This window comes from Corvus cornix, chromosome 8 (genome assembly GCF_000738735.6).
Source record: "Corvus cornix cornix isolate S_Up_H32 chromosome 8, ASM73873v5, whole genome shotgun sequence".
NCBI lineage: Eukaryota > Metazoa > Chordata > Aves > Passeriformes > Corvidae > Corvus > Corvus cornix.
Window position 1 is genome coordinate 9,359,519 of NC_046338.1, and position 12,155 is coordinate 9,371,673.

Genomic DNA, 12,155 nt, shown 5'->3' on the forward strand with positions numbered 1-12,155 from the left:
ACTATCTTTAGGCTGCTCAAAGCTGAGGGAGGCACCACTAGAACCCACTTCAGGCTCAGCCTTGAATGAACAAAACAGCCCCAGCTGTGATAAGGCTCCAGAAGGAGAAAAGGTCAGATCCCTGGACAAGACTACAGTGAATTCCATGCAATGCTCTTCTTCCCTGCAGCAGCCAGCCCTGCCTGGCCCATCCAAGCCTCTGCTCCTGCCTCAGAAGGCAGATGTGGGTGGAAATGCTGAAGCTAAAGGGAGCACAAGCCCAGCAGTGGGCCAGGGCTGAGACCTGCAGCCCAGGGGGAGAGCCAGGAGCAGAGGCTGGAACCTGTCACAGGAGGAAGGTCAAGAGGGACCATTTGCTTACAATCTTTATTGAAGTCATACAAAAGTTGCCAAAAAGTGAAAAAATACACTATATACAAAACCATTTTCCTTGTAAGGAGAGGAGTGTCCAAGGTTAAAGAATTATCATACTGTGCTTTCAACTGCAGCCCCTGATTCTGCTTGTGGCCTTTTCTCTGTCTAAAAGAGAAGATAAGGGTTTGTTTTTAAAAGACAAGACACAGTCTTACAGCACCAACTCATGCAGCAGCCCACAGGTTCTGTAATTTAAAGATTTAACTGACTATGTGAGCTTTGATGGTCTCCAGAGCCCAACACTACCCTAAAGCATTGACAGTAACAAGTACAGCCCAGGGGTCAGTAATAATACCCAGGAACATTAAAAATTGGGGGAAGACCCTGTGCTGGAGTGGAGTCCAGCAAAAAACCACCCAGAACCTGTTTGTGTCCCACCCCACAGGTGACAAGGCCCCACAGCTGGGCCTGTCCAGCCCACACAGGGTCAGCACCACAGTACAGCATGCATCCTGCCCACTAGGAATATTCTTCATCTCATCTGGGAAACCTTGTGAAGGCCAGCGGGCAATAAAACCAGGACATCTACCAGGCACACAACAATCCCTGAATAGAGAGGGGGGGAAATAAAATAAAAAACCACTGCCCAGACTCCTGGCTCAGCTGCCCACCTCCTCTTCCATTTTTTCTGCGACCTCATTTCCACTGGGGACAGTATCCCCACCACCACCATTGACAGCTGGTTCTGGTTTAGATTTCTTGGCTTCATTGTCTCCCTGATGAGTCTCCTCCTCTGGTTTCCTCTGAAAACAAAATTATTTATAATCTCTACTAAGTACAAATCAAAGTTTAAATATTTTTGAGAAATTCAGCATTAGATGTCATTGCACATCATCTACCCAACCTCTGCTTGCCAGGCTCAGGACAGACTTCCCAGGGTTGGGGTTTAACCAGAGCTTTGAGGCTCTGGCATCGAGGTCTCGACCACAGTGACACTGTCTGGGTGCCAGGATCTCCAGACCTAAATTATCCTCAGTTATAGTCTGGCAAGGAAAGGAGCAACCACTGAGCCTGTAACAGTTCAAGGGTAGACTTAGGCCATCTACAACATTTGAAATCACCTAAAGCAGCTCCAAATCACTCCAGGCACACCTGAACTCACAGGCCAATGGAACAGAGGCAACATAAGAGTATCCCCTATAAGATCTTAGCTTTAATCAGCAAACACTTCTAGAGAACACATAACACTTAAAGGAACCAAGTGTTCAATACCTGATCTCTTTAAGAGGCAGTTTATAATTACCACCAGGTGTGGCTTTACTATTTATTAAGCCCAAGTCCCCATTTCCTTTTGGAAAGAAGGGAACCCAGCCCAGCCTGGTTGCCTGCCTTTTCCTTGGAATCTGTAGGTGACCCTGCTGCTCTTGAGGGCCCTCAGCAGAGAAAGCTCTTGTTCAGGGAACACCTGCAGAAGCTGCACAACTGGGTCAGATTTACATCAGCGTGCATCGGGCAGGGTGCTGAACCACCAAGAATGGTCTCCTGATTGGCTCCCAGTGGAAAAGAGTTTCATACACTACTGGTTTTACTTTTGGAATGTTTTCCCATTATACAACTAAGTTAAGAAAAAACCTCTTAAGACAGAAAAAAATCTAATTACACAGAGCAAGCCAGTAGTACTTCAACAAACTGCTTGTTTAATGAATCATTTCTGGACTCACCTTTTTCCTGACTAGATGAGAGATGTCTGTTACACACTGAGATGCACCATCAGCTGCTTTCCTTACTGGAATCTGATACAAGACAGACACTGACACATGAGCAAATGCAACCAGTAATCCTTAGAGCAGACGAGAATTAACAACATCCATTTTTGATTAACTTACTGTGGAAACAGAACCACTGCCTTCACTTTGTGCAAAGCCAGATGTGGTTCCAACCTTAAGAAAAGCAGAAAAAACAGACTGTGGCAGACCATACATGTGAGCTTACTGAGATACAGAAAGCCCAAGTCCTTCATGTCCCAGCACTGGCTTCTGCACTTCCGCACAGGACAGAGGCAACACGCGCTCCACATCTGTCTGACCCATCATTTCCAGGCCTGATACATTAAATGCCACAGAAGCCTATCAAATTCCTTCTCAGTTTGGAACAATTAGTATCAGGGTACTTAGTAAATATCCTCTTTAGATGTCAGCTGCCTCAGTTTCCTTCTCACAACCACAGCTTGGTAACACCTGTGAGGAACCACCAGCCCCTGATCAAGTCTGAGCTCCTCCCATTACTGAGTTACTTCAAGTTCCACTGGAAGGAGGGTTGGCTCAAAAGGAAACCACAGGACACACTCACCAGAGTTGCTTTCAGTCCCAGCTCAGCTACTCTTGCACTCTTCTGTGACTCCTTTGAATCTTCTATCTTCTCTTTAATTTCAGGAAGCAATCCCTTCAGTTCTTCAATCTCCTTCTCGTCCTCCGGGGAGCCAGTGTCTGCCTTCTTTATTCGCTCGGTCAGTATTGCTGGGGTGAAACAGTTATCAGGGCAAAACACCTCGAGACAAAGTAACTGTCCAGTTACCAACATCCAGAAGCAACTATCTGCTAACAAACAGTTTTAAAAATTCTGCCCTTGCTGTAGTCTGTCATTGCTTTTAGATAAAACATGACAGCAGACAATGAGCACACCTCACTACTTTGCCTGGAGAAAACTCACTAGGCAGCTTCAGAATTCCACGTACCCAGTCTCTTGTCTATGACCTCCATGGACTTCCCGAACTGCAGGACGGCCTCGTCGAAGTCGCTGTTGTAGTGGTAGGCCAGGGCCAGCTGGTAGTGGCTCTCAGCCAGCAGTCGGTCATGAGCCTCCAGGTACTTCTGCTGCAGGGCCAGGCAGGCCTGGAACTCCTCAATTGCCTGTGTGTAGTTTTCTACAGGAGAAAGTCCCAAGGTCTTTACAAACCTCAGTAATTATCCACAATCTAAACCCTGGTTTGGTTACTCCATGTTTTGTTACACATCATACAGTCTGCAAACAGAACCATCACTGAACACAGCAGTGCTGGGCTGCTTTTAGACCATCAGGTGACAACTCTGCCTCCCCTCAGAGACTGTCTAGGCCAGTTCCTCTGGTTCTCTCACGAGTGCTTTGTCTAATCTCAGCACAGAAAACTGAGCAGACAAGTCAAAGCAGGCACCAAATCCTCCTGCTTTACCTGCTACCAGGAACTGAATGTAACTGGTCACAACTGCAACATGGATCTGGAGCTAAGCAGAGTCCCCTACCACCTTCCTGTCAAGCTCTCCACTGAATGTGTTCTAGTGACACAAGACAACCCTTGCTCTGTAGCCCTGGCCCAGAAACCTGTTGGATTATTTCCAATGCCTGTCCCAAAGAAAGAGTACATTTGGATTTAACAAGATTAAAATGTGTTTTTAAATGAAAGGCAAGCAAGACATTACACAGCACTAACCTGGGGCTTGCTTCCCACTCCTTTTTTCTGCTGTGTAACACAAGAGTCTTTCCTGACTATAGCCTAGGATTTGGGAAGGGCTAAGACAGTCAACTATTTTTCATTTGCAGTCTTTTTGTTCTGACAGTGGCATGGTACTGACACCTCTTATTAATTAAGCTCAGTGACAATTTCAGTAAGTCTCTCAAGTTCATAAGCAAGGTTTGGTCACTACAGAAAGCAGAACACAAGGCTGGTTTTGATCTGGCAACACATTACTTCTTACGCAAACTTTTTTCCAGTGCTCTGCAAAGGCACAGACTATCCTATTTAAGGCACCAACCATTAATTCCAAAGCTTCTCACATGGCTGCAACTATCATGATCAGTCTAATTTGTTCTCATCCTGACTGCCTTAACACATCTGCTAATTTTAAAGTACAAAATCCAGTGACAGAAAGCGGAATCAAACACTTCACACATGACAATTAACATTACTTACCAGATTCAATGCTAACTTCTCCTAACTTCAGATGAGCTTGAGCTGCATGGAGCTGAGCTTCTTTTGTTTCTTGTCTAAAGCAAGAAGAAAAAAAAAATTTACAAATTCTGATCAGAATATGCCACATTCAGTAACTGGCTGTGCCACCCTCCAATTTACACTGAGCTTCTGTGGCATATACCCAAATTAGTACTTCAGTCTTTACCTCTTGTAAATGACTTTTGCTAACTCCAGCATGTCCCAGGCTAGCTCAAGATTGCCAATTTCATCCTCCTCACTTTCCTGTAAAGACCAGAAGTGCATGAGACATTAAATGATTTGGTCACAGATCACATCAAACACCACCACTAAATTCCTAATCGGTGTTGTCAAGGAATCAATTTCTGCAAGAGGCAAACCATTTACCACTAGAAGAAAAAAAAAAAAAAGAAAAAGAATCTGCAGAAGAGGTTACTGTATCAAGCACGATTTTGCCTGGAGTAAAGATGTTTCAACAGAACACAAACTCACATTGTTTTGTGATATGCCTTAACTTTTTTTCCAGAAATAACAGGGCACCAAGCACCCATATTATCTCAAGAGCAAGATCTTAGTTAAGGTGCTCTTTAGATGAACCAAATAAAGTTGATGGTCCAGCTTTTTTTAATGAGCCTTTGAGCTTTGTTAGAATAGTCTGAGAAAGGGACAGACAGTTATCTACAATGCTTAGTGCCACTCTACAAGGCTGCAGACTTTTCCAGGCATTTTCACTGCTACATCAATGTACATCTCAGGTTTGAGGAGCACCACACTTAAACAATTCCCATCCTAATCACAAGCTTACTGGACTGGACCAGGAGCATTCAACATGTACAGTGAAACAACAAGACAAGCAGAGAATTAACTGTTCCAAGTAACTCCAGTGGCAGGCTGGAGCAGCTCTCCCTGCCTGCCCCACCAGGCCACGTTAGCTCAGCACACCACAAGCATTTGTGTCAGAGCAGCTGAACAAACCCAAGTTTACAGACACAGCTGAGCAAGATGCTACAATGCAGACAAGGCCTAACACTGGTCGTTCCTAGGCAATAGTGGCTTTCAGAAGTATTTTCCTACACAGAACTAAATGAAACACAAATGAGCTTTTAGAAGGAAACCAACATGATATTTAGGCCTATACTGCACCCTTCCATGAGCACCCGTGTCAGAGCTCAGCAACCTCACCTTGTCTTCCACTGTCAATTCATTCTCCTTCTCATCTTCAGCTTTATCATTTTCTTTATCTTCCTCTTCAGATTCTTCTGTTTCTAGAAAGTAAGTAGATGGATGAGCACACTTCTTGTTCCTGTGCTTGCTCGACAGGGAGTCAGGCAGAATATGTTATATCCAACCCTCATCCTTCCAGTAACAGGTTAGAGGTGTGATGTAAGAAGAGCAGATACATTAGATTCTCAGCATCAGCAGCCGTCTTGCTGAAACTCTTCAGCACTGTAGACTAAAGTAGTCCGTAAGTTCAACTTTTTACCATCTACAACAGAAACTTACATAGAATTTAGTTCTCACAAATTTGTTGTGAGCTCCCACTGAAGCAACAAGATCCTGAGCAGCCCTAGAGGCACTGGCCAACTGCTGACCTTCATGCTACGGAAAACAAGTGTTTTCAGCAAGATAGCTGCCAAGCTGCACACAAATTGGTCTGTTTCTGAGTTCATGTTCCTCATGTCAGGCATTTAAGTGCCAGTGTTAATGAACCTCCTCTTGTGTAGTACTAATTTGACTTCTGACACTGTGCAGGAGCATCACATCTTCCATTCTACCAGCAGAAGACATTCTGGGAAAATGTGCAGTGAAGGAATATGGCTAATAACTTCAGAGCACTGGCTGGTCTGCAGCCGTAAGTCACACACTTAATTCCTACATCAGAACCTCTGATTGGGTGGGGACTAGAGGGCCTGTGAACTCACTAGTCTAACTCCCAAGAAAGCACACACCTACCACTGAGAGGGCCAAAGCTGTAAACATGAAGACACCTTGTATAAAGGTAAAACAGAAGAGATGACAGACACTAAAATTTAAGTAGTGGGAGGAGTTTGGAATGACACAGCACCAGACCAGGATGTTCAAGAGGGTCCTCACACTACCAGAGTTGGGGCAAAAAGCAGCAGTATGTGTGCATAAGCAGCCTTTCACTGCTGAGGATGAGGAGCAGGTAACTACTCTTAGCTTATTTTCAGTCATCCTCTCTCCACACAGACACTCTGTTAGGTCACTGCTCCACCACTGAGTGTTCACTGTGCTTAGCGGAACAAATCCTTCCAGGGTCCAGAACTGTTTAGTCTGAACATCTGCCACTCCTGAAGTAAGGCACTGCCTGTGAAGATGAGCTACTGACAAGCAACTTGCAATTACAGCTCATCAATTAACTTGTGCAATAGAAGGCACAGGCCCACTAAGGCAACAAAGTACTACTGTAGCAAAGGGTGCAAGTCTTACTTCAACAGAGTCCTGGAAACACCTATAATAAAGCAAGGAAGCAGAAGGGCAGAAGCTGGACAGTCAGAAGACTGTACTAGAGCAGCAATAAGCCTTCAGCAAATCAAGTTTAGATTTTCCAGCTAAATTCTCGCTAGCAATGACCATCAGAAAGACTCAAATGAAGAGTTCTTTTCCTCCACCAAAAGTAAATGTACTTCGTTATGTGTTCAGCTGTTCTTGTTTTTTTCACCACCATTTAAAAATAAAACAGAGCTATAACCAGAGGCAATTTGTGCTTCAAGTTATGTGAAGGTTAGTGCAATACACCCAGATGCATGCAAGTGAACATCCATTCAGTATTCTCCACCAGCCTAGCCATTACTTACACATTTCACAGGGCTGTCAGTTTGCTTTCAGGTAAGATTTGCTTTGCAGTTAGTTAAGCGTTAGTCTAGAGAAACTGAGACTATTCACTATTCCTTAAAACTTTACTGTGCCTTTTCCTTATTCTAAGGCAAACAGAAAATTCTGAATGGAACACTTTTTACCCATTGTTAGCCAAATCCATCAAGTCATCCACCCACAACTACTTTTCTCCTCTCAGTGTTACCTTCTCCCTCTTCCATCAGGTCATCTTTCTCTTCTTTTTCTACCTTAGCACCTTCACCCTCTTCCATCAGGTCAGCTTTCTTGTCCTCTTTCTCTACATTAGCAGCAACTTCAGCCTTTTCTTCTGTGTCATTAGGTGGCTCTTTGCCCTCTGTGGGCACAGGTTCATTTGAGGACTCTGTCTCTTTAGATTCACCTGGTTTCTCTTCTGTAACTGTCTCTACTGGCTCTTGTTTCTCTTCTGCCTTCTTCTGTTCAGCTGTCTCTGTTTCCTCCTCTGCAGCTTCTCTCTGTTCCACAGCAGCTGCTGCCTGTGCTTCTGCCTTCTGTTCTGCTTCTGCCTTCTCTTCCACAGCTGTCTCTGCCTGCCCTTCTACAGCCTCTCCCTTCTCCACAGCTGGCTCTTTTTCTGTTGCTTCTGCTGCCTTTTCTCCTGCCTCTCCCTTCTCTTCCACAGCCACTTCTCCCGCTTCAGCCTCTTCCCCAGCTGCCTTTGCCTCCTTGTCTGACACTTCTGTCGTTCTCTCCTTCTCCTCAGTTGCCTTCTCTACCTTGTCCTCAGGCACCATCTCCTGCTCTTTTTCTACCTCCTTCTCTTTCACAGCTGCCTCCTCTTCCACAGCCTCCTTTTCCACAGGTACCTGCTTCTTCTGCTCTTCTGAAGATTCTTCTTTTCCCACAGAAATCTCAGTCTTCTCTTCAGGCTTTGCATCCTTGTCAGCAGCTGCTTCTTTGGGTTTTTCTTCTGTAATCTCTTTCATTTCAACATCCTCTTCTTTGATTTCCTTCTCAGATAGTATTGGAAACTCCTCCATGGACTTTTTGGCCTCTTCCTTTTCCCCCATGGCGTTATAAACCTGTTCTCTCAACTCCTCCCTTGCTTCTTCTACATGATTGAGGAAGCATAAACATTTCTTCGAGTTTAGTGATAAAGACATTAATGGGCACTGACAACACCACCCTCAGACCCTCCAGTGTGTTTTGTTACCAAGTTGGATAGCATTCCTAAAAGCTTCATTTTCCAAGTAGAAGGAATTAGGACACAACCAACATAGCCACTTGATCTAAGCAAGTCCTTCCCCTTCCCCAGACTGCAGCATTGCAAGCGGCCACTCAAGCAGTGTGCGGTTGTGCAGCAATTTTAGTCACAGCTAAGCAAGAGGTGCCAGTGCTTTAACAGTCTGGATGGACAGGAATTCCTGTATCCTCTCCAGCTGCAGGCAGTATAAAACAGCCACTTTCTTTTTACAGAGACTCTGACCTGTGGGTCTACACACACTGTACTGCTACAAGGTTACAAAGCAGTTGGAGTCAGCGGTAAAGCTTAAGAAAGCAAGTTTGAATGCAGTGTTTCAGGACATGGACACCTGGTGACCCTTTACACATGCTTTCAGTGACCAGCTCCTTGCAGATATTTTACAGGTTTTGCTCATCTTCAGCAAGACTAACAAAAACCAAACAGAAAGTGAGTCCATTCAGACTGCCAAGAGTTTCAACAGAATGATTCAGGCTACCCAAGATACCAGTGGACTAAACTTGGATCATTCCAACAAGAAAACACAGCCTGGTGCCTCCCTGGCAGGGCAGGCAGCTTTACATACCATCAGCAGCTGGCAGTGCAGAGTCATCTTCTGCTTTTTCTCCTTCCTCTTCCACCTGCACCCCTTCTAAGGCATTTCCCAGCACACCATTTTCCATTCTAAAGGGAACAGAGGTTTGTTATCCCTTGGATCTTTTAATACCATCATTTGAACTGCACAAGCTGCAGTGCCACAGCCCATCCCACCCAGGGCAACCCTGTCCACAACGGAGTGAAATCTGTTACATCAGACAGACTTCACCAAATAACAAACTGTCACCATACCTTGCCAACTCCAGGAGAGATTTTCCATAATAAAAAAAAGCTTCTGCACACTCATCCGCTGTCTCACCATACTTTTTACCCCTACAAAAATAATAAATAATTATTTGCCTGCGCCTACTTTAGATTTGGATATGTGAACTTGAATGTTAAGTATTCCTAGACAGAAGGATCACTTTCTTAGCTCATCTCCCATTGCTTCAAACAAATAATGAATCCTTCTCTCAGTTAGATATGGCTCTCAAACACCCAGCTAAGGAAATTAATCTATAACCCAAAAAGTACTATTCTCAGAGACTGATCAAGACTAGTGAACAAGTTATTAGAAAAGACACCTGCATAATGAATTATCAGATCCCTCTCCCTCCTTAGGGAACTGTACTGGTAATGCTTATCACAAAAGCCATCTAAACTGCACATCAACTACAGCATTCTCCAGCTCTTGGGTGACTTTGAATAGTTTGTCCTCTCCTCAATTGCATTATAAATTATAAACGTGTTAGGTAAAAATCTGAATCTTTCTTGCATAATCCACATCAGAACAGCCAAACTGAAGCCCAAGCCCAGCAAAACCACACAGAACATTCTACTACTCACAGCAAGCTCGCAGCTTCCTGGAATGCATTCACAGCAGCTGGAATATTTCCCATTACCAAGTGCTTCTGTCCCAAACCCAATAGTTTCTTTGATTCGCCATCCACATCCATACTGGAGGAAGGGGAAATAAATCAAATGCAGGATTCTGTTAGCTTTCACAATAATTACAGCTTTCAAAACTTAGTCTGCTTTATGGAATAGTGAGTTGCATATATTACAGTGGTTGGAACTACCAGGGTAGGCAGGATTTGTTTGGTCTTATTTGTGTAAATCTGGAACAACTGACAGTTCCAATAACAAAGGGAAGACAGGAAAATTTTATCCAATCACTGCAAGAAGTATCAGAATCTGCTATGACAAAGGCTGCAAGAGAACATACTTTAGGAGTTGCACACCAACACACCACAGAGTATCAGTGTTTCAGACTCCAGTGCTAAATCAAGAAAAAGAAGAACAAAGCCAAGTTAAAACTTTTCACAGCACAGCATGGTGCATCTGAGAACAATGAGACAGATGCAAGTGTCTGTTTCAATTCAGTGCATCTCGCACAGCTTCATTTCCAGAAGGTCCAGCCCAGCATCTCAGACTGGGACAAGAGGAGCTGCCCACAGAGGAGTACCATCTATCACATGCCAGCTGCATACTTGTTCCTCTCCAGCACTAATTCGAAACCCGAGAACTTCAAGGACAGCTGGTATTGGTGTGTGTATCAGTCCTTGAAAGGGCTTTGCTGCACCAGATTTGTGCAAACCACTGGTGAGCAGAAGTTTTCAGCACCTACAGCACGCATGTGAGTTAAACTCCAAGCCTAATAACCGATTTGAAGGATAACCTTTGTGTTTCACTCAGTAGCTCTGGGATTTCATGTTATTTGCTAATTGACAGTTCCAACTCCCATCTCACCTGTCTGTTTTGTCTGTGGATGTGGAAGGAGCTGCCAGTTCCTCTTCCATCCTGCAAACAGAAAACCGAATGTTTGTTTATTCACGTTTAGAACTGGCCACCTATTTCACAGCACGAGCTCTAGGGGCTGCGAAACCAGAACCGGGAGTCCTGGATCAGAGGTGCCCATCCACCCTGAGTGGGCTCAGGCTCCTCGGTTTGGTGTTTATTGTTGGAAGGGAGGCTGCGAGGGGCTCTGTCAGCCCCTGCCCAGCCGCTCCCGCGCAGACAATGGGGCCTTTCCCGCCTTCCGCCGGCCCCGCCCCCCGCCCTTGGCGCCAAACCCGGCGGCGGCTCCTCACGGGCCGCCGGTCACGTGACGCGCGCCCCCTCCCCCAACCCGCCCCGCGGCGTCGGCTGCCCCCAACAAAGATGGCGGCGGCCGCGCAGCGGTCACGTGGTGGCTCCGCGCGAGCCGCGCGGGCCCAGCTGGCGCCGGAGGAGCGGGGCGACGGCACGTACCACCGCCGGCGGGGGGGGGACGGCGGAGGCAGGTACCAAAACCGGCGAGGGGGGGTTGGCGGAGGCAGGTACCACCGCCGGTGAGGAGGAAAGGGGAGGCTAAGGGGGGTGCAGCCGCGCCAGCCCGACCAGCACCCCCAGCCCTTCCCCTGAGGAAATCCGGCCCACCGCCCCCCTTACCGCCCCATCCCCTCCGGTACCCCGCGGCGCGAAGGCGCCCCCCCCACCCCGCCCTAATGCCCCCCCGTCCCCGACACGCACACACCGTGACCGGGGCCAGCCCGCGCGGCCCTACCTAGTCTGGGAGGCCGGCGCGGGCTCAACGCAGGGGGGAGCGGCGACGGCCGAGGATTGCATAGAAGCTGCTGGAGAGAGGGGCGGCGGCGGCAGAGTGCAGCCCCCTGCCCCTCCGGCTGGCTATATACCCCCGAGGACACGCCCCAGCCCGCCTGGCGGCGCGCGCGCGCCGCGGGGGGACTACCGCTCCCGGCAGGCTGCGCGCCCACCCCGCCGCGGGACGCCGGGGGCGCCCGCCGCGCGGGGCGCGCAGGGAAGTGTAGTGCCAGCAAGGGAGGCGTGGTCCCGCGGGGCATGCCGGGAGGTGCAGTCCCGCTCCACCACAGCCCGGCCACAGTCGGAGCCCCTCAGCCCCAGCCTGGGGGCCCGGGAGGCTCTGGCGCCCCGGCCCGGGCTCTGCATCCGCCCTCGGCCTCTTCCAGGCGAGCAGGCCCTGGGCTTCGGCCCAGTTTACGCAGCTGCTCGGCTCTCCCCTGGCACATGTAACACGAGCAGGCAGCGCTGATATGGCCGCTGCCCTGTCACAGCACAGCTCAGCACCGAGACCTCCAGGCTCTGCTATTTCAAGGTAAAAGTTCTTCAGCTTCAACTCCGCTACGTCCCTCCCTGCAGGAACAGAGCTGGGAAGTAGGGGGT

The 12,155-nt window shown here is 47.5% G+C and overlaps 1 protein-coding gene across 1 annotated transcript; it reads right to left on the minus strand.

The window, feature by feature from the left end:
- Positions 1-347: 347 nt before the first annotated feature.
- Positions 348-11,674, minus strand: LOC104695239 (nuclear autoantigenic sperm protein). Its single transcript, XM_039555754.1, has 15 exons — positions 11,518-11,674; positions 10,722-10,772; positions 9,819-9,929; positions 9,225-9,305; positions 8,962-9,059; positions 7,362-8,246; positions 5,501-5,583; positions 4,506-4,582; positions 4,301-4,374; positions 3,089-3,277; positions 2,704-2,870; positions 2,241-2,294; positions 2,076-2,147; positions 1,026-1,157; positions 348-519 (listed from the first exon to the last, which is right to left on the minus strand). Exons 1-15 carry the CDS (start codon positions 11,577-11,579, stop codon positions 466-468), a joined length of 2,190 nt encoding a protein of 729 aa, XP_039411688.1. The 5' UTR covers positions 11,580-11,674; the 3' UTR covers positions 348-465.
- Positions 11,675-12,155: the final 481 nt, after the last annotated feature.

Coding starts and splice junctions, on each gene's coding strand:
- LOC104695239 (XM_039555754.1), bottom strand. CDS start 11,579: ATGCAATCCTCGGCCGTCGCCGCTCCCCCCTGCGTTGAGCCCGCGCCG. Junction 10,773..11,517: donor GCGCCGGCCTCCCAGACTAG/GTAGGGCCGCGC, acceptor TTCTGTTTGCAG/GATGGAAGAGGAACTGGCAG. Junction 8,247..8,961: donor TGCACTGCCAGCTGCTGATG/GTATGTAAAGCT, acceptor TCAATCATGTAG/AAGAAGCAAGGGAGGAGTTG.